General features: G+C 34.0%; 1 protein-coding gene across 1 annotated transcript; it reads left to right on the forward strand.

Annotated features, from left to right (window-relative positions):
* LOC123658476 (spondin-2) lies at positions 1-26,847 on the forward strand. Its single transcript, XM_045593890.1, has 7 exons — positions 1-247; positions 19,502-19,701; positions 23,421-23,525; positions 23,792-23,971; positions 25,203-25,420; positions 26,087-26,271; positions 26,636-26,847. Exons 1-7 carry the CDS (start codon positions 61-63, stop codon positions 26,845-26,847), a joined length of 1,287 nt encoding a protein of 428 aa, XP_045449846.1. The 5' UTR covers positions 1-60.
* Positions 26,848-27,324: the final 477 nt, after the last annotated feature.

Raw genomic sequence — 27,324 nt, forward strand, 5'->3', positions numbered from 1 at the left:
CCAGGCGTTTGTAAGCAGTATGAATGTAACATAGAGCTGAGGAGTGTATCGACACAGATAATGGCGTGGATTGCGCTGTTGTTACTTCCGGTTGTCACGGCAGCTCTGCCGGCGACTGACACGGATGCTTGCAATCCGGACAAAATGACCGTTTACCGAATGGTTCTTCACACATATTGGACGAGAGAAAAATTCCCGAAACATTATCCGGATTGGAGGCCGCCTGCTCAGTGGTCGAGAATTTATGGTAAGAGATACATTATAGATTATATAGATACATTATAGAGATACATATATTTATTAAAACATTGCTTCTGTTAAACTTGTTCTTTAAAATTCATTTTTATAACTTCTCAAGAAAATTTTAATATATAACATTTACGATTTAATAATAAAAATATTACATATTTAGTACATGTTTATTTTTTAAATCTCCAATTAAATACAACCTTTTTTTAATTATTTAGTAATTGATTAAGATGGTATTTTTGTAACATTATCTATGTATCACTATCTGATTTAGAAATTTGACAATAGAAGCTTTTTAAAAAGGTCGTTAAAAACTAATGGATATAAAAACTATTAATTCGTCCGGTTCGTTGATCTGTCTCATTTCTTTCGTGATCTTTAAATAAAACGATGAGAGTTTCTTTTAACAGCATTAAATTTATAAAATTTAAGAAGTTTGACATATTGTTTTGAACATTTAATTTCATTCATTGTTTCTCAACTGTCAGTTTAAATAACAGTTATAATTCAGTTTACATTTTTATTTAGGTTACATCCTACTAGTAATAAATGCGAAATTATGTATATTTGGTTGGATATTTATTGAGGTAAAACTTCTTCACGCAAGCTTGATTTTGGAAGTATGCTGGTGAATGTGTTACGAGAGCGTTACGGATAATGTCATCGGGCGAGGCGAACGGAAGTTGAGAGGGAGATATAAGTTAGTAAAGATAGAAAGAGAGAGAGTTACGTTTCGCAAGTTTTACTTCAGTCGTGTGGTCTAAAGAACACTCGTTTTTTTATTTATTCTATGCCAAAACTAATAAGCTGATTGTAATAACACTTAGTATATACACTACTTTTTATCCCTATATTGTCAAAAAATCAGAATTTACCATTTCTTCCAAATGGTTAAAATAATTGTAATCAAGCAATTAAATTTACAACACCATCTATAAACTTGGGTATCGGCAAAGATCACTATAATATACAATTAAGTAATGTAATTTGCGGCTGTGAAGTATAAATTCATATACATACATATATAATATATAATCCATATACAAATAAGTGTTACATCTAGATTAATATTCTGGGTTTGTTTTTTCTGGATTTACACCATGTACCTTTTTATATTTGAGGCTCCGATATTTCGGCGCAGTTGCATGCGCCATGGTCACGGAAGAACAAGAAATATCGGAGCCTCAAATATAAAAAGGTACATGGTGTAAATCCCGAAAAAACGAATCCAAATAATGTTAACAACCATGGAAATTTAAAACAATATATTAATATTCTGGGGTCGGTTCAAAACCTTTTTTTTTTGTTTACCAAGGTCCGTTATGGATACCTCCAGCCCTGGAGCAGCTGGAGTGTATGTCGGACTCGAACCGACTAAAAACCCTGGTGGTGTTCCTTCATCTCTCTTAGGGCGAGATCATGGTGACGCTATGTACTTCTGCGATCCCGTCGGCATTTGCCCAAACTAGGGCCCGTCGTAAAAAGCGTCTCCTTAGAGGCTTCCTCGAATACTATGGGCGCCTTTCTTCTCGGCACGTGCATTGCGGATGAAAAATCACCCGATCTATCGCCCGCTGGTCTGACGTTAAGGTTGCGGATTGGCCTGCGTCACCAACCACGCCTCCTGCGAAGAATTGCGAGCGAGTATGGATCTTATTCTCACTCCAGTTCTGCTGCTTCCTTTCGCAGCATGATCTCGCTGCAGAATGTGGCTGCTATGTGCCGACCATGGCCCTAATTAAAGCCGGCAGTGAGCTGTCCTTCTCCATGACCGTCGTCAGGGATGCACGCTGCTCAGTCCACGCTGGACATACAACACGCGTGTGTTTCGCAGTTTTTTCGTTACCGACGTTGCAGTGATGACATTTTAACACTCGACATAGATAGCAGCCGAAACAGCCGTGCCAAGTCAAAATTTGCGCCGAGTGGAACAACACCGCACTGTGTCTTCTTTCGATCCAGCTACGTATGAAAGGCTGAATCGTCAGCATCAGTTACCGGCTCGCCTCTGGATCCTCCAGACTAAATTCACAAACCTGGATAAGAAAGCACGACACCTTCGCACGACTAGTTGTTATTGATAAAAATATGTTTCTGGTTTCGGAAGTCTGGCCTTTTCGCCGAGGCCAGCCTGTCGCTGGAGGGATCCTGTGGCCTGCAGATCCGGGACCCTCCAATTAAAGCGGCTGAAGGCTCCCACAGCGGTTTTGGTCGGTATTGCACCGCCCAGTGCTGAAGCCGACATACGGTCCAGTACTGCCTACCCGGGCATCCTGAATATCACCCGTAAATAGGTTCCCCTGCGATACCAAAAAAAGGTTTCTGGTTTCGGTAATAATTATAATAACAATGTTATGAAACTCTCGTACGATATGTTGACCGTAAATTTAAAATTAAGACCTACTTTTGGTTACAATCAGACAATAATTGTTACTTAACAAAATTCTAAAAATCATTTACAAAGTAAATAATTAACGAACTAATTTAATGAAATTAATGGCAATTAAAAGTCCTATTAACTAGATTAAACTGAATACAACTATATGTCATTTTAAAAGTGTTTGGCAAGGCGCCAGTGTCGAGTTTTAAAATAGACAGGCATCGATAAAGACAGGAAACTAAACTGTCACAACAACAATTGGGGTTTGTAGGAATATTTGGGAAGTGTTGTAAAATTTTATCATTTGATAATATATACATGTCATTATTTTATTAGTTCTATTATACCTTCTAAAAATATTAATACGAAAGTTAAGACACATACATACATGTTCATATCATTCTAAAACTACTTTTTATCCTTTCGATTCGATTCCAGGGTCGAGAATTACGTGAGCGAAAGCGCGAGACTCAAAATCAAATCGAATCAATATTTTATCATAGCAGACGTCGCCGTATATAAAGTATCTGATACATAGCATAGAGATATGTTAAGAATAAGGAAATTTTGCAAGTAGAGCTTTTCATTATTCCCCTTTTTAATTTTCGATACGGTACGATTCAGCCTGTAACATCCTACTGCTGTGCACAGACCTCTTTCTCTGTATTGAATAAGAATCGGAGCTTAATCCACCACGCTGCTCCACTGTCGGTAGGCGGATTATTTTAACTTTCATTTACATTAATTAAATACCAATTTATTTTATGTTAACAAAGTTTATTGAAAATTGGCTATCCCTCGTTTCAGCGTCATTAATTCTAGCTATATATAATAACGTAACGATTAACCTTTTGTAGCTTAATTTTTGTACATAACGTACGTAAATACTTACTATTTGTGTATTTCTTAAGAATGTTAATGATAATAAATTTCTGTATATTTCTGTATTATATATAATAAAGGTATACTATTTAATAATTTTCTAAACTATATTTCTAATTCTTTACCCGAGAAGGAATTGTTAAATCGTTAAAATATTTAATTTACTGTGATAATCAGATTTAATTGATACAACATTCGATGTTTAAATTGGTAAATTTAAAACGTATTAAAACGAAAATCGTTTGTTTCTAAATTTCGAGTCTAATAGAATTAGTGTCTTAGATAATAAGAGAAAATATTTCTCGTCGAAAATCCCATAAAACGGATAAAAGCTTTGAAGTTGGAAATTGCTTTAATTACAGTTTGGAATTCGACTAAAGATCTCATTTTGATGTAATCTTATTATTTTAATAAAACGCTTCGACAATTTAAAAGGCAATTTGTTTAACATACGCGTTTTATTATGATTAGAGATAACGCAATGAATTTCAAATTGCGGATGATAATCGTACTTCTTAGCGATATTGTGCGGAATTAATAAGCTAGATATTTTTTTTTTTTGAACGAAGATCCTAATGGGGCGTTTCAGAGCGGTACTCTAGTCGGCAAGAAACGTCCGTAACGTTAAAAAAACACCTAAGATTTTTATGTATAGTCTTTGTATGACGGCTATACAGCGTCTAATGTATAGTCTACGTGATGACTGCTATGATTATTGCAGTTTGCTATTATTTTATTATAGCTGTGCCCGCGACTTCGCCCGCGTGGAATTTAATAAAAATGTTATTTTTTAGTTAGCTGAGTTATAAAATAAATAAATTTCTAAAATAAAAGTAGCCTAAGTTACTCCTGATTACATCAGCTATCCAGTAAAAGTCCCTTCAAAATAGGTCCAGCCGTTTCAGAGATTAGCCGGAACAAACAGACAGACGAACATTGTAAAAATATAAGATTTTAGATTAACACGGTTACTTCTATCACTAAAACTATTCATAAACGGTTATTTACTATGTTTATTATTTTCATTTGTCTCGTGAACAAGACATTCGCAGTTAATGTCGAAATATCGAGCACCGCAAAATGAAAAAAAAGACATGTTAATTATCCCGTTTATGAATAGTTATTGTAAATATTATTTTAGTATATGTATCTTGTATACATCCACATCCATATGTATTTAGTAAAAAGCGGTGATTTTAATATTACAAAAAGACAACCCATTTTTTTATTTGTATAGATTTTTGTAAATCATTGTAAATAAAATAAAGGTGCTAAGATAATTTTGTAAGGTATTTTTTTTTTAATTATTAAATTAATAAAAATCATAATAAAAATTCGTACCCGAATATTTATTTTCTTTATACCTCGAATACAACTTGAAATTAATATTTTATAATAAGGAACTTCATTCGTATCTGGTGTCCACCACGCGGTTTTTATTATCTCATTCTATTTAAATAAGTACATTATTCACAGGAACATAACAGATTATAAAAAGAATATGAAAAAAATTGGTCGATCTTAAATGTCTAGAAAAGTACGGCATAGATCGAATTTAGAAAAAAAATAAAATGTGGTATTTATATTTTTTATGATATGAAGGATTCTTTATCACCATGCTTCGCTTAATCAGGGATACATTAATTATAAATAAATTTGTGGTTATGGAAGCAAAAATTTGACGACTCGTTAGCGTAATGGCCGCATCAACTGGCAGATGCGCTAGCGGTCGTGGATTCGTCCTAGGATATAGGTTTGTAGATATTTTTTATGATCTTGACTATTGTGCTTATGTGTAGTATATTAACTAGTTATTACCCCTCACTTAGTATTTGTCGCGGTTGAAAAATGTTTACGTTAATAAAACACATTTTATAAAAATGCCAAATGTATGCCTCTTCCGTTTCCAGTAATAAAATTGAGACATAAAATAAGAATAGAAACGAATACATCATATTCATAGACACCGGCTATGGATATCTTTTTCTCAAACTTTCACCCATTTAATAAGTATAGATATATCAAATTGACTGATTGACTTCTTCTTAGCAAAATCGTTGTGTTAAATAAATAAATAACCTTTAAATATCAAAACGGTCAAATTTAGACTCAAAGCTGAATTTAACTTAAGAAAAAATGATGGTGTTTTTCGTAAATTAGAAAAAAAAAATAACAAAACAAAAATAGCTCAAGTTCGTCTGCTGAATAAACAACGGATTACGATGAAATATAAATAATTTTAATGAAACACCGAGATTGTTTTGCCAAAACATTGCTACAAAGTAACCTTGATTGGGTTATTGTAAACTTTAAATTTTGAGATTTTTTTTGTCAAAATACTGTCTATCTTGCTAATTATATCAAAGGATTTATAGTTAACTTAAATTGAGAAGAAGCAATTCCATATTTATAGTATAAAATAGTCAGATCTACTTTTTTATAAAAACAAGTTCAAATCTGTAGTTTCCTCTGTACTGATTTCATGTCATCTCTATTTGATTTATGCTTAAAATAGGATATATAGTAAAATGAACATGATTAGTTTATTGCTAAACTTTTTTAGGATTCTCGATATTTCAGAACTAGCAAGCGATATTGTCACGGATGCACTGCGTGACTATTGCATGTTACTATTCTTTTTAAGTTGAAAATAAGTTTAATAATATTTATAAAAGTTAAACTTCCAACAATATTTTTATTTATTTATTATATTATATATTAAAAACAAATGGTCGCCAATATATTACTACAGCCCTCATATTCAATAGTTCGTCTAAAACAATTGCATTTCAAAATTATTTTATTATATTTGAAACTCTTAAAAAGAATGCGTGGGCTGTTTTCTTATCTACTTCTTATTATTTTTCTTTTAAAAATAACTTGTAATGAAAAGTTCAAAAGTCCTTTTATTAAGCATCCCACGCAGAGTTTGTTAAATTTATTCTTTCTTCTAAATCTTTTGTACAAAATTATTTAAAATCACGAGTTACAGATGATGTAACATAATTATGTTTAGAACATATTGATGTGAAATTCGGATTAAGAGATCGTTACGCGTGATCATTATTAGATATATGTAAAAATAAATTTAATATAATACTCTGCTCTTCATTTAATATAATACTCAGCGTCTTCGCTGCGACGAAGCCAGCAATGCGTTCACCAACCCGCCTGCCCAGCGTGGTGACTATGGGCAAAACACATGAGTTCACGCCATTTTTGGCCTATGTCCAGCAGTGGACTACAATAGACTGAAGTGTTGTGACTCTGCTCAAAATTTGGAGCGGCTCGACTGGGGAAGTACCTCAACCTTACAAAAGATCACAGCTAAATAATACTGTTTTCAAACAGTATTGTATTCCCGTTGGTGAGGAAGGTGACCAGATCTCGTGGCCCCCCGGAAGCTCTGGTCACCTTACTCACGGGGACGACCTTTACGATTGGGGATGGGGTCGGCAACGCGCTTGCGATGCTTCTGGTGTTGCAGGCGTCTATAAGGTACGGTAATCGCTTACCATCAGGTGAGCCGTACGCTTGTTTGCCGACCTAGTGATATAAAAAAAAAGATCACAGCTAAATACTATTACTCTGAAGTAGTGTTGTGTTCCTGTGGTGAGTAAGGTGGCCAGAGTTCCTGGAAGGATCGGAGGTAGGAACGGCAACGCGCTTGAGTTTTTAGTATTGCAGACGTAGAACACTAGTTTACTAAAACATATATAAAAATACTAGCTGACTCGGCAAACGTTGTCTTGCCGCTAAACGCTATTTAAAAATAGGGGTCGGTGGTAGAAGGGTAAAAATTTAGGGTTGGACGTATTTTTCAACGCCAAATCATAATAAAATAAAAAATAATATATAAAAATTAAAAAAAAAAACACTTTAGGAGTGGACTACCCTTAAAATTCAGGGGGATGAAAAATAGATGTTGTTCGATTCTCAGACCTACCCGATATGCACACAAAATTTCATGAGAATCGGTCAGGCCGTTTCGGAGGAGTTTAACTAAAAACACCGCGACACGAGAATTTTATATATTAAATAAATAAATAATGTTTCCTGTATATTTATTTATTTATAAGCGTTCACATATTTATAACTCACATTACTGCACTTTCAATATTAGGAAAACGTGATTGTGAAGAGATCGTTAAATAATACAACATTATCTAGTTAAAATATTTATGACGTTAAAGTAGCTCTGGTTTTAAATTTCATTGTTGAAGATCCTGGTTTTAATTTCCATTCGTAGCGAATATTTTATTTAAACAAATATTTCTGTGTAATCTGGGTCTTTACTTCTTTAGTCTTATGTTAAGGTCTTCAGAGTTATAGTTCTTATGTCCATGCCACGGAAACTACTAGTTATTTTAAGAGTCTGAAAACAACTGATATTTTTGAAGGGAAAAATTATACACTTATCTGTTATTGAACCGGTGTGATGGATTAAGTTTTAACTCTTCTTTTTCGTAAGAGGTCAGAAGTAGGTCATTCATATATAATGTCAGTTAAGTTTAACATTTCTTACAGCAAATCGCTTTAGTTAGAAATTACACGGCAAACTTTGTACAACTTTTCTTTAAATATGTAAATTTTTTCTCTTATACAAATTTGGTATTGACTTAACAAAAAAAAAATCAATTTTTCTCAGTCGTGTAGTGGAAGTGATTTTTATTCGTTTTATGCTTTTTCGTTTTTAAATTTCATCGTTTTCTATATCCGTGCCACACCTGCCCAGTTTATATTTCGCCACAAGCGCCACTACGACGGTGTAAAATTAGTAAAATGTTCAACTATGACTTAGTCATATTGCTTTTGATATATTATTCGTACAAACTTGGCACGACTTCAATTCTGACCCGTCGATTCTCATTTCTCATTTGTAATGATGCCTTAGCGACTACTTAAAATTACATTATTTGAGTATTTGAATAAGTTATAGATTTATCTATATATACTGATGATATTAATATCAATTTTATTTATATTAATTGAATGCACTATTTTCTTAATTTACTAGTCTAATTTGACAACTGGCTTAAATATATGAAATGAAAAAAGCCCAGTAGGATGATAACAAACTTGTTTTCGAAGCAGAAAGTCGAAAGTGTTAATTAATTTAGTTTTTTATTTTTAACCCGTCAATTATTTCCTTATGCAGACGTAAATTATCGTATTAATATTTACAATGACTAATTTACGTTAAAAAACGTTTACGTACGAATGTACGAGATTTGACGCTAGCATAAAGGATCATCATTTCAGCCTATCACAGTCCACCGCCAGATATAGGCCTCCACAAGTTCGCACAATTTCCAAAAATGGCATGATCTCATGTGCTTTGCCCATAGGCAGGTTGGTGACCGCAGGGCCGGGTTTGTCGCACCGAAGACGCTGCTGCCCGTCTTAAGCCTGTGTATTTCAAAGCCAGCAGTTGGATGGTTATCCCGCCATCTCCCGGCTTTTTAAGTTCCAAGGTGGTAGTGGAACTGTGTTATCCCTTAGTCGCCTCTTACGACATCCACGAGAAGAAGGGGGGTGGCTATATTTTAGGGTAGCCACATAACATAAGGGATACTGAAAGGATAAAAAATATAGTTTTTCATATTTTCGTTAATTTATTTGTTACAAATAATATCTAACGTGCTGATTTCGACTGCGTTTTTATTACTTTTAATTTAATATAAAAAATTCTATTCTACTTGTATAATATCGACTTATAACTTTTTTAATAATATCTTATGATACAAATGACACAGAGAAAAATCGGAACTTAATTCACCACGCTGCTCAACTGCGGGTTGACGGAAATATTTCCTACTATGAGTAACAATCGCTATCAGGTGTATATGATAACACCCGGGACCGACAGCTTCACGGCATGGTGGGGAGAACCACGAGGACAGACATGCAACACGGAAAGAAATATCTGTCTAAAAACAAATATCCATCTCAAGCGGGAATCGAACCCCCAAACCGCCAGCGTTTAGGCGCGTAATGGCACCACTACACCAGGACGTTTCATCGTATTATCTTAAGATACATTAAAATAAACTTGCCTACTCTATCTAGCAAATAGTTATTGTATTTTGTGATGGTCGAATAATTTTATCTGTAAGATTTACCTTACATATCAGATAAAACAACAAAAGTATCTCAAATAAAGTTTCAGAACGATAAAAGTCTGAATGAATGTTCTTGTTAGTCTGTGGTATTTTTCTAAGAAAGAAAGATATTAAGAAGACGCCACTTTGAGAAAACAACACCATTTATAAGGTGCGCCTGCTCTTAATTGCGATCGTTAACACACGATACGAACATTGTCGTTAAGTGAGGCCGTTTCCGAACTATAAAAGCTTTTTTTTTAAATTGAATTTTTACTGGCTGACATTTTTCTAAGTAGTGTGATATTTAATTTCATATGCATTGAGTTTCAGGACTTTTATATCAGTTAATTGTCCTGTTGGTGCAATCGTTATCAGCTCCAAAACTTTTAGTTTAATTTTTGGAAGAAATACGTCAGTTTTTCTTCTAGTTACGTAGTTCGTAGTCGCGCGATAGATGTCGCCACAAATGTTCATCCTAAATCTGAATGTAATGTATATGTTATAGTTTATGTTATTGCGAGAACTGCATTTATAAGTAAACTAGCTGTGCCCGCGGCTTCGCCCGCGTTGAAATTAGTGTGTCACAAAGTTTTCCCGGCAAAATTATATTGAAACTCTCATCAAAATCCGCTTAGCCGTTCCGTAAACCTTCCTCTTAGCCCTTTCTCCAATGGTGAAACCGCATGAAAATCCGTTCAGTAGATTTTGAGCGAATCGATCACATACACTTTTGGGGACTTTGTTTTATACACTAACTGTTGCCCGCGATTACGTCCACGTGGTTATGAAGATACATCATTTGGACACCTTCTCACCATCTAAAGAGCGTACATTTTAAATTTCAAGTCTCTTCGTTCAAAAACATGGGACTTTAACACAAACTTCCAACCACCGTTTTACCCCCTTAAGGGTCGAATTTCATAAAATCAGTTCTTAGAAAATGTCTACGCCCTATAAGGAACCTACCTGCCAACTTTCAAGCTTGTAGGTATTACAGTTTCGGAGATTTCGTGATGAGTGAGTCAACTTACCATCCCCCGTTTTAACCCCAAAAGGGAGTTGATTTCTAAAGATACATTATTTGGACACCTTCTTACCATCTATAGAGCATACATTTTAAATTTCAAGTCTCTTACTTCAAAAACATAGAACTTTCATACAAACTTGCAACCCCCGTTTTACCCCCTTACTGTTCGAGTTTCGTAACATCCGTTCTTAGCGGATGTTTACGTCCTATAAGGAATCTATTTGTCAAATTTTATGTTTGTAGGTGGTATAGTTTCGGAGATTTCGTGATGAGTGAGTCAACCTACCATCCCCAGTTTTAACCCTAAAAGGGAGTTGATTTTTAAAGATACATTATTTAGACACTTTTTCACCATTTATAGAGCATACATTTCAAATTTCAAGTCTCTTACTTCAAAAACATAGGACTTTCATACAAACTTCCAACCCCCGTTTTACCCCCTTCGGGATCGAGTTTCGTAAAATCCGTTCTTAGCGGATGCCTACGTCTTATAAGGAGCCTACCTGCCAAATTTCAAGTTTGTAGGTGTTATAGTTTCGGAGATTTCGTGATGAATGACCTTTCGCTTTTATATATATAGAGATAATAAAAACATTGTAACACTGTTTCTTTTCCAGGACCTTATTGGTTTCAAGGACTATAGTCCTTGAAAGTTTGACTTACTACTTTTTCTTGTAAATAAGCATATAAAAAAGCAAATCTAGCTGATAATGTTGAGATTATAATATATGAAATAAATTCTTACCGACTTTACTTACTAAAGTATGTACATATAAATCCATGCTTATCCAGCTTATCTAGCATATTTATGTTAAAATCAAAGTCAAAATAAAATTTTCGCTGTTCAAGAATAATTTAAAAACGCTTTTGTATTATTGTAGAATAATACATCAAAGTATAAAGTGTGAAGTATGAAAAATGAAGTTTGCTGAAAAGAACCGTCACGAAAAATAAAATATGATATCATTTCTGCATACACATCAAACCACTAAAGTGATTTTATTAAAGTTTTGAAGAGATAATCGTATTCAAACATCTGGGTTACAGCGTGAGCTGTAAAATATTGTTTCCTAAGGAGTTTTAATATATAATCATGTGATGTTATTTAAAATCAACGCTAAGAAAAAAGTACAAACAGATAAAAGACCATTCACTTAAAAGAAAATGGCTAAATAAAATTGTCCTGGAGTGGGGACCGCGTGTTGCAAACGTAGTGTGGGATACCCTCTGGCCCGCTGGACCGACGATGTACGTAATATACGATGTACGGTGGTGGCTGGATGAGGATTGCGGAATACTGGGATGTTTGGCGCGAACTTGGGGAGGCCTTTGTTGAGCAGTGGACTACGATACGCTGAAGTGAAGAGATTAAATAAAATTTATAATTCTACGAAAAACAAAGTAATCATTTACTGATTTTTTAAGACATTTTTTTAAAACGTGGAAGAAACGGCGAATACGAGTGCATTTCCAATTAGTATGTGTCTAGAAACATTCAAATATTCAGTTTTCTAGCATTTTCGAGACCACATTTTACATTCAGAAAGTATCATCTTGACACTAGCTGACTTCGTACCGCCATTTTTTTTCGTGAACATTTTGAAAGAAATATCCACTGGCGCAGTCGTTCAGAAAATATATACATGCATACTTTTCGGTGATTATTTTGATACATATATTACATTTATTAATACAGATTCCCTATACTTTAGATTATTTTTTACATCGTATGAGTAAAACAATTATTTATCTGTGCATTTATTCTCGTTCTGTATCGCGGCCAATTGGCAGCGCGGGAGTTCAACAGACTCGTATCGGATGAATCACGCTTATGTAAACACGATGGCACCTCTTTGGTCATGGAAAGCGTCCATTCATATTCCGACAATTGTACTAGCCTATATGTTTAGTGTTTGGATTACAGATTATTTTTAGGTTCTATTTTTTTTTATATAGTTCAAATGTAGAAAAGTATTCACGTTCTGATTATAAACAAGTAGTGTTATCACCCGAGTTAATTTGAGGACAAACGTACTAAAATATTTTAAACCATTACTGTGGAACTCGACGACTAACGAAGTCGCGCGGCGCGATGCATTTGATTTTACATTATCTCCTAATTTATGTAAACCAACTTAAATTCTATAAAAGACAAATTTATCTTCATAAAATTGCCTTATTGACGAAGTATTTTTCATTCATAAGGATTCAGAGTTATTTTAAAACTGATAATTTCTAAGACATTCATTGAGATCAAATAATTTCGTGGGAAAATTTATTAAAAAAATATGTATTTCTTATGACTATCGTATTTATTTGGATAAAGATATCATCATAAAGTATATCATCTAAAAAACCACCTTCGCAAATAATAACATTATTTTAGAATAAACTTGATTACCATAAAAAAGGTTAGAATGAGTTAACCTTAAAAGATAAACATGCTTTCGCGGACTTTAGAACTTTTAATGTCAATCAAGTCCCTTCTACATAATTTTTGGTTAGCTTTAACCGTTTACGCAGCTCACGCAACGGAAGGTCTCAAAAAATACCCATATAATAATTATATATTTTGTATCCTTTTCGTAACATTTCTTATTGATGTTCAGCTCTTATTGGTCAAAGCGTGATGTTATATAGCACAAATAGAAATTTAACATTCAAACGATTCGTTCCAGAAATTAGAGCGTTTAAACAAACACACAAACTTTTCAGTTTTATAATATTAATATAGATGTGGACGTAGACGTGTTTATACAACACGCATTTCTTATAAATGTAAATATTATTACACTAATGCAAAAATCTTTTACAAATCAGACGAGTAACGTCTGAAATATGTAGTTCCTATTGTTTCCCTATGCAAAATAATTATAAAGGATACGTATAGGGAACTTTCATATACAAACACCACAGCAGAAAAAACAAACAGAATTACCATCGAACACATTATTATTCTTTGATAAATTAAATTAATTTTGAAAGCTACAGAGAATTTCAAAGCAAAACGCAAGGAAAAAGTTGTATAAAGTTTTTTTTTTACTTTTTATTTGAGTCACGTGTTACGTAAATAACACGACAGTGTTCTGCCGCAGAATTTACGAGGGAACATTTTGTATCGTCGATTTAAATGTATTCCAAATAACGATGTATTTTAGGAAAGCGTGTCTTAAAAAGTTTAATACTCTTGAATTACGTTTTATACGTTCGATCGAAATACAGTTATTAATAAAAAATGTACTACCGGAATAAATTCTTGTCGTTTAATATACGTTAGTTATCTTAATCGTGTCATGTGCGTTATAATACTATTTTTACGTTACGATTACAATTTTCGTGAAAACTTTTTATAATTTATAAAACGCCGACGTTCTTAAATAATTAAATACTAATTTGTTGGTCTATTTAATTGGTATAGATGACATTAAATTTAAATTTATTAACTCATTAGTTTTTATCTGTATAAGTTCCGCTACTTCGGTTGTTTTAATCTTTTTATCTAAAAAGCCTCTCAAACTTTCACATCCGGTTATCACTAATACGGAGGTAATATATTATCAAATCTCTTCCCGACCCATTGGTTTCAAGAAACCAATTAGATCTTGTAATACTTATCACAAATACACAAATAAACATGTATTGTTACGATCAGAAAGTGCTTAAAAAGTTTATTTTACTCATAATATATGTAAAAATTAATTAAAATAATATTACAGTTTAACTGAGTGCTTTCCAGCAGTGTTGTGTTATTGTAGTGAGTAAGGTGACCAGAGCTCCCAAGGGGGATGGAGGTAGGGTCGGAAACACGCTTGCAATGCTTCTGATGTTGCAGGCGTCAATAAACTATGGTAATCGTTCACCATTAGGTGAGCTGTACACTTCTTTGCCGACCTAGTTGTATGAAAAAAAGAAATTTGTGAAAAATATTACACTATTGAAAAAACATTATTACACAACTTTCTGGTACAGTCGGATAATTAGTAAATAATGACTATCATTAAATATATTAACGCATGTATAAACGTAATCAAGCAACCGAAACCTGTGCTGTGTGGTTACGGTAGTAAAGGTTAAGGTAGGAATATAGCCACCCCCACTCTTCCCGTGGGTGTCGTAACCCGTAAAAGAGGACTAAGGGATAACACAGTTCCACTACCACCTTGGAACTTAAAAAGCCGACTGATGGCATTATAACCATCCAACGGCTGGCTTTCAAATATAAAGGCCGAAGACAGGCAGCAGCGTCTTCGGTGCGACAAAGCTAGCCCTGCGGTCACCAACCCGACTGCCCAGCGTGGTGACTATGACTACTATATCAAAACACATGTGTTCGCACCATTTTTGGTGCGAGCTAGGGAAGGCTTATGTCCAGCAGTGAATTGTGATAGGCTGAAGTGAAATAGTCAAAATCTTTCGTTTAAAAACTCGCAAATGCCCCATAAAAAGTTTTGTAACAGTTAACCTTTCAACTTTGACAATGTTTGGCACATTAAACTCACGACTTTTTCATATAAAAATATGAGGTTAATATTCAGCAGTTGTAAATAGATATACATACGCTAAAAGACAGACATATATATATTATATATACGAAATTTTATAAAAATTACAAACATTACACAAAATAAGTTGCTATTTATTCTTGTTTTTCACAAACATCGTTATTTCTTTAAATTCCGCGTCACGAAACAATAATACTCGTAGATTTATTAACGCAACCAATTGTTTTATTTCGGTGTCATTGGCTCGACATTCCCCTGACTCATTCCTCCTTGAATCGTTATCAAAGTTTAACATTCATTTCATCAAGCAGAAACGGGCCAGTGAGTCTATTATTTCGACTTCATTTATATAAATATAATTAAACTAAATAAACGTTACAGTTCCCCTTAATCTAGTATTAATGCTTCTCGTTCTATTTCTATTTAATTTCCATAGGGCACAGTAGGAAGTATTTAGGTTAAAATTTGTAGCAGCCCGACTGGAGAGGCACCGAACAGAAAATTGAAGCCAAACACTGTAAAGAGTTTTTGTGTTCCTATGGTGTCTAATAAGCGTCGGTGTTTCCTGCGTCCGCTTCAGCCTGTAATATCTCACTACTGGGTATAGGCCTCTTTCCCCGTGTAGGAGAAGAATCAGAGCTTAATTCACCACGCTGCTCCAATGCGGGTTGGCGGATATATTCCTACTATGAGTAACGATCGCTATCAGGTGTATATGATAATAACCGAGACTGACGGCTTAACGTGCTCTCCGAGGCACGGTGGGGAGACCCACAAGGACTGCACAAACACCCAGACCACGGCAAACACCTGTATGGCCAATACAAATGTTTGTCATTTGCGGAGATCGAACCCGCAACCGCCAGCGCAACAGGTACAATCCATGGCTGTGACCGTTGTGCCAACGCGGCGTCTTTTGCGTCCATACACTTAATATCCCAGTGCTGAGCATAGGCCTCTTTCCCAATGTAGGTGAAGGATCAGAGCTTAATCCAACACGCAGCTCCAATGTGGATTCGCGGATGTTGCTACGTTAACCTACTATCAGGCAAAACGAAGTCTTGTTTCCCACCTTTGTGATAAAAATATATTAATGCTCTATTATTTGTTTATAATACCACTATAATAAGTTTATGGTCAATCTGCAACTCCACCATAGTGTATGTAAGTTTATGATTCGGTATCAAATCTGAAATTCAGTATTAAAATGACGTCATAAAGGTGTCATAATGATTTTCCGATAAGGTAATGCGGATGAAATAAAGGGAAATTATAACAATTACCTTGCATTATTGCATAACAAACGTTACAAATCAACCATCATTATGCAATCGTCGTAGTAGAAATGCGTTTGAAATAAGTAAATTTGCGATGAATTTTTTCAACAGGGTTCTAATACTTATAATAGCAACTAAAATGTTAAAGTCGAAAAAATATTAATATTTTTTCCTCCTGGGGGGATTGGGGATTGGGTCGGTAACGCGCTTGCGATGCTTCTGGTGTTGCAGGCGTCTATAAACTACGGTAATCGCTTACCATCAGGTGAGCCGTACGCTTGTTTGCCGACCTAGTGACATAAAAAAAAGAATTAATTAAGCGTAAAAATTGACACATATTGTCAATTTAACATCTTATTATTATACTTGAGGGTATATAGTATAGATTGTTTGTTTTTTTATACTACTTTTTCATTACAATTAAAACGACACAAATTGTATCTAGTTAAAAAGTGATTGACTGAAATTTTTACTTAATATATTGTTTCAGCGCGGTTTGTGAGAAAAACTAATAGTTTCTAAGAATATAAGAACCTGACGTTATCGTCAAAATACCCATCAATAAAAAACCTCCGATCACTACTTGAACATAATTTTGACTAGCTAAACTAATTATCAAGCTAATAAATTACCTACTTACTAACTACTAAATTCAAATTCATTTTCCACTAATTAATTAAACAGATTGAAAACTTCCACGAGAACTTTGTGAGTTTCGAGATGAAAGGCTTGATATAAAATATTGGATTGTAATACGATCCCTTCACAATTAACGCAAATAAAAGCCATTAAAAAGTATACTCACCGAAGTCAAGGATTATATATATATTTTTTATCTTTAATCTCTACAAAAACCGTTTGCTATCCCTTTTCATGCCGGATTCATGTAAGATTTAATAAACCTTCATTAAAGGAACCGTGAACCGTGATTCATTAAAAAAAGAATATGTCATTAATTGTTAGTAGGCTTATTTTAAGACACTTAAATTAAACATAAGGAAAATAAAACGTAAAAGATAAATAAACTAAATATGTTCGCAATTTCCTCTTGTAATTAATGTAGCTTAGTTGACAGGTGTAGTGAGACAAAGTCTGTTTATGAGTTTGTTCAAAAATATAGTGGCCATCATAAAAAAAAACAAAAACGAAGAAAATAGTTTTATTTAATAGAAACTATTCTCATTTTATAAGTGATATTGGTTCTGCTGTTCTCGAAAGATCTGTTTGCCAATGAACAATATACTTTTCATTTCTTAAGTAATCCCTGACAACTCTCCATTATTGATATTAAGAATTGTTTAAACTTAGAAAGATGTGGAAACTACAGCTAGTAAAAAGATATCTCTAACTAAGAGATACCCCTCTATATTGAAATTATTAAAAATATATACATATACCAATATTTCTATATTCTATTTATTGAAAGATAAAACCTTTTTAACTAAGTGTTTTTAAGAAATACATATATATTTATCGCTATATTTCTCGAAATTTGATCTTTAAAATTTACCTAATGTGTGCAAATAAGAGTGATGTACTGGTTTTTTATTAACTACACCTCGCACTTGGCTTTCCTTGTACTAAATTATCTATCCCTATTAAAATTTGATGGGTAAATTAATATATGAAATTAGTAAGTCGATGCACAAGTAGTACAACAACAAACAACATTAGTTATTTTCCTACTTGTTGTACTTGTAATATAAAAGTTTTATATATTCATTGATTTTCGAACTCCGAAGATTTTTACGGCACGTGTTTATTTCAATTACCTTTGACACGTTAATGGATATTTTGATTCGAATCTTGCTGTTCGATCCAGCAAAATGTCGTGGGAGTACATCAGTAAAAATGTTTTTCGTCGACATCAATGCTTTAACATTTTGCGTGCGTGAGTAAATCAAAGCCTGAGTGAGAGCTGGTATCTAACCACGTACGAATGAACTACTTATATTTGCCTATATTTTTATACGTAACGTAGACTTTTAGAAATATAATTATGTCGGCACCTGTGCTGTCGTAGGCAATTAACAAGAGATTTATAAACAACGGATGCAAAGATCACGCCACCTAGCACATCGTTCGATAGTTACCTACCCTCACTCATTCTATTATTCGAGTCATTCTGACATGTCGCTGGCCCCGGGCAATAAAGCGGTATACGCCGGTTACACCCTTTTTAATGTTATTTAATTTTTGGCTTCTCTGAGTATCAATCTATCACTCTTATTTTTCTCAGTTTTTTTTTATTAATATTTCGTTAGAATAAATGACAATAACCGTTTTATTGCATGGATAATTCTCTTACGACTAAGCTATGTATTATTGCATTATTCTTAAGAAAAATAACACAAAAAACCGGTGAACATCTTTACAGTAATTGTTAATTATCTTGCCATTAAAATAGTATCATCTATGAATTGTATTATACATTTTTTTAATTATTTCATTAAAAAAATATACGATTTGTTTTTTAAAAAATATTTTTAAAAGCTTAAATTGGTAAAAAAAATAGCTTTCATTTGACATATTGAACGTCTGTTTTGGATCACTGTACACTGCACTATAAACAAATTAGCTTCTTTTATTTCTCCTGTAAAATTTGATTTTTGATATTACCGCTTTATTGCCCGGGGACAGCGATGTATAAAACAATCGGTATAATCGCGGTTAGCCGCGATTATACCGATTGTTAGTTATATAGTGCACTTGTTGTATCCTGCTAGTAGCTTAACCTAGACTCTTTTAATAAATAATTATTTTATGCAAACGAATTAATTATTAAATATTACATTACGATCTATAATTTGGCTAGGCAGAGCGGGCAACTCGAGCAGTGAAGGTGAGCGTTGATGTACATCTCAAAGGGGGCCTCCTTAAAGCAAGTCCTAAGAACTGTTTTGAGTTTCTCCCTCTGACATAGAATGGACCCGGCACCATCGAATGCTAAGTTAACGGGGGGGAGACGAAGTTCTTAAACTTCTTCCCCCCCCCGTTACCTAATAACTGTCTTATGTTACATTACATTGTAATCAACTAGTCTGACCACCTCTTTCCTACATATATTTTTTTGTCCACAGGCGTATCCCACAGTCGGTCTTATATTTTGTTTCGCTTGGGACGACGAGTGTCAGCACCAGTCAGACAATTCGCCGAATCTGGTCGATCAGATGCGCTGGGTTCGAGTCCGGGTACTCTCGACGTGTTCGGAGCTCCAGCAATCAATCAAGGCGCGGGAAGAACCGAAACTGAGTTCTTTGTTGACGGAAATCACTCTAGAGTAAGTCTTTATAATACAATACAAATACATTACGATATAGTGTACTGCAATACGATTCATTACATTAGAGTACAATGCAATATTACATACAGTACCCAAAGGTTATCTGGAAGAAATCGCTATTTAGCAATAAGATCGCCTTTGTACATCTTGTATTGTATATTTCTTTATATGTGTCTGTATTTCGGGGTACATTAAGAATAAATAAATAAATAAATAAATATACATATTACATGTATTGAAGCTGTTAGTCATTAAATGTTATTTTTCACGTCAGTGTGTTGCTTGTATAGTTTTCTTGTTGGTTAGTAATGAAAATGTATATAACGCCGTAGACTTCCACACGTGTTTTATCTTAGTTTGTATTTCATACCACATTCATATCTGTTAACACTTCCAATGTTGGGGGCCGAAGTATTGATTATTTTCAATCTCTCCTAGAGTACTTATTTAATATTTGCAATCCACAACTCGCAATTAAATAACTTTTAGTGATAATTGTGTTTAAAAATTACATTAAAAGAAACAATTAACACCAATTTTTATGAAGTTATATAGTCGTTTTTTATTCGGACCATAAAAAAAGATTGTATTAAATATAAGTACACTAAAATAGAACATTTTACGTTAGAATTATTTTATACTGTAATATACTCGTATACTGTAATATACTCGTAAACAAAACAGAATATCGAGCAAGCGAAGAATAACAAATATATTTATTTGTAATGTTTTATTCAACAACACAAAAAAATATATATAAAGAAGGCAATAAAAACCACAATCCGAACTAAATAAAATATAATAACAATTTACGATGTCAATATTCAAAGTTGAATGTCGCCATTAATAATTAACACACAATTATTGAAACCACAAAGCACAAGTTCATGCGATAACGTTTCACCGAAACGATTGCAGACAACAATGCGACAGCGACAATTACGCAATTAAATTGACGATACGTAAAACGTTCGGCCCTTTCGAAAAATATCGTATTTCAACACTAATTAATGCCCGGGAGAGCAAACAACAAAACAACAATTACGATACGACAGACGACAACATAAAAAACTGTAGACGATTCAAATCGAGTAATAAAAGGGTAATTTATCGTAACAGTGGCGGCTGTTTTATAGACAGTTGTGAGTAATTTCGGTTGTTTACAGCGAAGTTTTTATGCCGGCTCGTTTATCAGTACAGGGAGGTCAAGAGGTCGATGAGGTCGACACTTATAGTCTAAGGATATATCTATTGACCTCGATTAAATAAAGTTACGGTAGTTGGTTTTTTAATACCTTTTACTGTTTACTTTTTTCGAATAATTTAATTAGAATTACATCTGTGAAGGTTTTACCAAAATGGGATAAAGATAACCCATATCACTTGAATGTCGGTCGGTACAACTGTCACAGCTGATTTACTGAGAATACACTCGTATGAAATTCTGTACACCGGACGTGATATGCAAGAAAACATTATGTTTTTGTAATCAATATAATATTTTATGGTGAGGATATCTTTGAATTTTTAATTATTCTTAACTATAGACTGTAATTTTACTTTTGAATAATTTCGTTTACTCGCAAACGAAAAAATAAAACTTCAATTACACGAACAAGTTGTACAAGTAGATATATGAAAAAATATGGACAAGTAAGTACGTAATACTGAAGATAACTCAAAAATTACACGTCAAATTAAAATGGGAATTAATCAAATTTAAATAGGACCACATGACAAGCACAACCTTTTGATTACAAAAAGAATCATCGAAATCAGTCCAACCAATAAAGTTCAGAAGTAACACACATAATAAATACAGTCGAATTGAGAACCTCCTCCTTTTTTGAAGTCGGTTAGGTTAGGTCGGTTATAAAGTGCTTTTCGTAATTTATCAAAGTACTAACGATAAAATATTATATCCCTCAACAAAATGACTTCATCGAGGTTAAGCTCTCAAAATATTGTTACTATGCTACCCAACTAAAAGGCCAGATTAAATAGTTGACCAAGAAAGTTGTTACATTTTGGGTCACTTCATGACATGTCACTATCATAATGCTAAATCATGTTAAATAAATACGAGGTAGGATACTGTAGGTTGGATAGTGACAGGATAGAGATTTGCTAAGCTCAGCTTGTTAAGTGATTTTATTAGAAAACACCTACGGTATCTACTGAACGATTAAACTATTAAGGGTTGCATTGGCGTTTCTCGGTCCGACCTCTACTCGTGACTTGATGATGATGACGTCTGTTTACGCTATATAGACTTGATTTGCTGCAGTTGTGTTGTGTGTTTTTGCAAATCAAATATAAAAATTTATTCTATTACGGCATTTTATTTTATGTAATTTAAAATTTTGTTAATATAAAGTTGTCATACATTGTTGGTTTATATTAATCCTAAATCTATACCGTCCAATAAATTCCTTCACTGCAATATTCGAAACTATTAAATTTTAGCTTCTCAATACGATTTGGACAGTCAAATACACTTTGATATTTGAAACAATATCCTTTGGCAAGTGAAATTATTAATTTCAATTGCTATTAAACTATCACTAAATGGAATAAACAACTTTTTATTGCTTAGGCTTCATTTTTGTATTAAAATTAAAAACCGTAGCTTATAATTAATATTTAGAGTAATAATACGTTGCTTTCTATAAACATAAATTTTAATTAAAATTGTTTTAAATTCTTGAAAATATATAAAAAAAAAACTACTGACTACACCATTTCACACATACAACAAGGTACATATCACACTGTACGTACGTCACATCAGTCAGCTCAGCTTATTGCAGTCCACTGCTGGACATAGGCCTCCCCAAGTTCGCGCCAAACATCCCGGTTTTCCGCAATCCTCATCCAGCCTACACCGGCAATCTTACGCAGATCGTCGGTCCAACGGGCCGGAGGACGTCCCACATTGCGTTTGCCAAGATGCGGTCTCCACTTTAGGACCCGTCTGATCCAACGACCATCGGTCCTGCGGCACAGATGGCCAGTCCATTGCCACTTCAACTTGCTAATTCTATGGACTGTGTACTGTGATGTTATATTCGTTATACTATGTTCGTTCTCTCGCGGATAGTCTCATTTCTAATCCTATCTTTGAGAGAGACCCCAAGCATAGCCCGTTCCATTGCACGTTGAGCGACTTTAAACTTGTGGACCAGTCCCTTCGTCAGTGTCCACGTCTCTGCTCCGTATGTTAACACAGGCAGGAAGCATTGCTCGAAGACTTTTGTCTTCAAGCGTTGCAGAATCTTCGAAGTGAAGACTTGACCAAGTCTGCCAAACGCTGCCCAGACCAATCAAATTCTCCTATCGGCCTCCCTCTCGAAGTTGGTGCGACACACTTAGTATCACATACTACGTATTAAACTTATACGTTCAAGTTTTAAACCAAATATTAATAACATTATTTTTTTTACTACACCAGAAGGTCCACTAGATTTCACTAGCACATAATTTTTTGATGAGTTCCTTGTATTGTATGATGTAGTAAGTTACATTAGGTATGTATTTGAATCATAAGTCTTACGTTTATTTTTATTTTTTGTAATTATTTTATTAGTATCTACTATGTATAAAATATATTAAACTGTAGATTAAATGTAAAAAAAAAATTACAAACTGCATATTTAAAACTAACATATATAGGAAATGTCCATGGTACAGGACGATATAACCTCATTTCTCCGCAGGTATCGGTAATGGCTCGAATGGTTCCGTCGCCAGATTGGTTCATTGGAGTTGACAGCTTTGATCTCTGCGTCGACGGCAACTGGTTAGACAGCATCACTATTGAGGTAACTATATATTTACTTGACTTTTGACTTTGACTTAAAAATGTTCATACATTTAAATGTGATAAATAAATAATTAAAAAATTTAACAAAAGAAAAAAGACTCACTAAAGATATTCCTTAGAAGATCAATCTCAAAAAACACATCCAAACTCGTTCAATTAAAAAAACCCTTAAAAATCAACACAGCCTGTATAAGAGACAACACACTAAAAATAAAGTTTAAGTGATAACATCCTCATTTTATAATAAATAAGTCAATGTTTTAGGTGGATCCACTAGATGCTGGTACTGACAACGGTTTTACATTTACGGCCCCCAACTGGCCGACTGCGCCGCAGGGAGTAGCGTATCGCATCACATCCAAATACCCCTCCCACCCTGCTGGCTCGTTCTTCTATCCACATTTGAGACGACTGCCTCCGATTGCTACTTTTCAATTCATAAAGGTATTATTGATTGATTTTTCATATATATTTTGGCTTCTGCAAAAAATTTGCCATGGAAATAGCTTAAACATATTTAGCATGTTATATTTAACATGTACAATATCTTCATCAATTATGAACTAAAAGTGATTTTTTTTTTGTTAAGCCCGTAAAATCATAATAGTTAGTTGAAAATACGAATAAGTTTGAGCTACCACCACAGATACTTCAAATGTTAAATGCTAATGTCTAAAAAAATATAGAGGTAAAACCTACATGTTTCATAAATTCTTAAAACAAAAATTCTGAGACTTTCATTAATTACCCCTTAGCGGAGAACCACAGCAAATTGAGCTGCATAATGTCTCTTTCATTGGATAATATCTCTTTGCTCATCTAGAATCATAGCCTATTTGCTGACTATTATAATATAATATAACACAGTTAACTTCATATTCGAAAGTAAATTATCTGAATAGAGAAAATCCAATTTTCTTGTACTAACAAATTGATTTTCTAAATATCATCTACAGCACATCGTTCGCCTAAATTTACTTTGACGGGCTTGATTAATTCCATTATATATTATGTTTAAACAGTAATACAATATTAAAAAAGATATTATCGCAATTTCAGTTTAAGTTTAAATCTTTCAATTTATACAAAATTACGATACAAAAGATGTCTACAAAATTGAAATATTATCTCCTCCTATCATACTGAAACGTGAATGCTGCTAGTGTAATTTATTTCTTAAATATATATATTTGAGATACATTTATGGTTTCGTAACGTTAAGGACTACCACAAACTAGAGATTATGTATCAATTAACCGATATTTAGTTTTTTCGACTCAATCTTTAAGATGGCCAGTTATATATGTTAGGAAAATCTATCATTGTGATCAGATAAGTAGAAGCATATATTTTTGTTTGAAAGCACTAAGACTAAAATGGTCACCGTGGCGCAACAATGAAATATATTTGTCTCTGTTTCGGCTTATTAGGCTAAGTAATACACAATTATACTAAGGATAATACTACACTTGAGATCGAAATGCTGATATCACATCTATTTCCTATACTAATGTTAATATACAGCCCATCACGCTCTGAAGCCTTTTTAAGCTCTTTCGAGACTTAAATTGTAAGACAGTCTAAATAAGAGTCAGAAAATAACACATTTTGTGCATGAAAACTTGGAGATTTGAACTCTACATTCAGAATTTCGCTGTTTGTTTTTCTTATGTAGCTCCGCGAATACGAGCTCTCCGAAGTATTTCACCGAGATAGCGACGACCAACGATACGACGTGCTTCAGCTCGACAAACTCAGTCATAACAACATTGACGTCCTTGATGGGAACAGAGCTCTGTCCATCGCTGAGGAAGTAGAGCGAGATGAGGCGCCGAGGATCTACTCTGAGGGATCTCTCACTACACCCGATAATGCTTATTCTTACTACTCAATGTAAGTTAATATTTTTTCTTGACTTGTTTTTAAGTTTATGGTTCGCTTCAGCCTGTAATATCTCACTACTGGGCATAGGCCTCTTTCCCCATGTAGGAGAAGGATCAGAGCTTGATCCACCACGCTGCTCCAATGCGGGTTGGCGGATATATTCCCTAATATGAGTAACGATCGCTATCAGATATGATAACAACCGGGACCGACGGCTTAACGTGCTCTCCGAGGCACGGTAGGGAGACCCACAAGGACTGCACAAACACCCAGACCACGGCAAATACCTGTATGGCCAATACAAATGTTTGTCATGTGCGGGGATCGAACCCACAACCGTCGACGCAACAGATACAATGTTATGCAAACAAGTTAATGGTTAATGTATATTTTTTTACTTTTAGTGGGACGGTAAGAGATGTGTTTTTATTTATTCGTTCTGTCTACAGAAATTTCTTGCATAATGTGTAACTAATGCTTAAGTAAATTTGATTTAAAGTCAATAAATCCGGAAAAAAATAATCTTTTTGCGTTGTCAGCAATCGAAAGATCAACACTTTGAATCAAAAAAAAATCTTGCTTTATTTAATAAAAATGTGCATTCAGTACAGTAGCGCCACATTTCAGAAAAATATATAATTGAATAACTGCATAAAATTTTATGTATCTACCCAGTACAAACAACACAGCGAGCACGACCGAAGAACCTCGGTCAGCGAACGAGCTACCAACATCAGGGCCGACAGCCAGCGAGCGATCAGCTCTGAGGAGCCTCGCGAGACGATACCGAGCAAGGAGACGCCGCAAGTTGCGAGCTGATAATACCGACCCCGCAGAACGGAGGAAGCGGAAAAGAGCAAGTAAGACTCAAGAAAAAAAATTATAAAATATATAGAGTTAAATATAAAAAATGCATAAAGAGACATCTATCTTATGAAAAAAAAATATTCTAAACTTATAATTATATTAAAGTAATTCACAAAACACCTACATATTTAGCTTTAACTTTGAAGTCGCACACGTTTACATACCCCATTCGAATGAAGTATTACATCTATCTATCATCTAACATAACATTGTGTGGGCAAGAATTGTTTTCCTTATAAATTTTGTTTATCATGAATAAAACATTCATCTTCAATAACGATATTGGTGTTTGGTTTTACTTATACTGTATATATTCTTCACAATGAATTCTTATTAATCAATATCATTTTTCAACAGAGCTGCTAGATTGCCGTGTATCAGACTGGGGAGAATGGAGTCCCTGCAGAAATGATGGCGGCTGTGTCGGATCGGCATTACGCACACGAAGAATCTTACGTCGCCAACGTCCTGGAGGCAAACCGTGTCCACCCACAGCGCAGTCGCGATGGTGCGCCACCAACTGCACCGCACCAGCGCCGCAGGACGACTGGCGGAATAATCTCACGTAATGCAAATTTGTAGTCACACAAAATTCCATTTTTAAAATTTTCTTTTTGTTTAATGACCAGTATTCTAACAACACAACTTGCGTTTATTAATTTCCTTATGTTGGCATCTGTCCGTCCGTCCAATAAAATTGATTTGATTCCGAACGTATCTGTCACTGGCATTTTGAATGTAAATTCGTGTTGTGTAAGAAAAATATTGAATAAAATTTCTGTATAAAATAATTTATTAAGATACGACTGTCAAAGTTCGGTGATGGTAGACTTCGATTGTTTCTCGCTGTACCTAATAACTGCTTTTTATTTTTATTTTCCTGTTAATTTGTCAATTATCTTTAGAAGTAAAATTTGTATTGAGATATGACTTATGCGTTACTTTTATCTTAAATTTTGTTACCCAATCTGTATCTCATACTAAGAGTTTATTTATATATCTAATTAATAATTAGAAATAGTAATAAATATATAATTTGATATAAA

This window comes from Melitaea cinxia, chromosome 12, assembly GCF_905220565.1.
Source record: "Melitaea cinxia chromosome 12, ilMelCinx1.1, whole genome shotgun sequence".
In the NCBI taxonomy this organism is placed as follows: Eukaryota; Metazoa; Arthropoda; class Insecta; order Lepidoptera; family Nymphalidae; genus Melitaea; species Melitaea cinxia.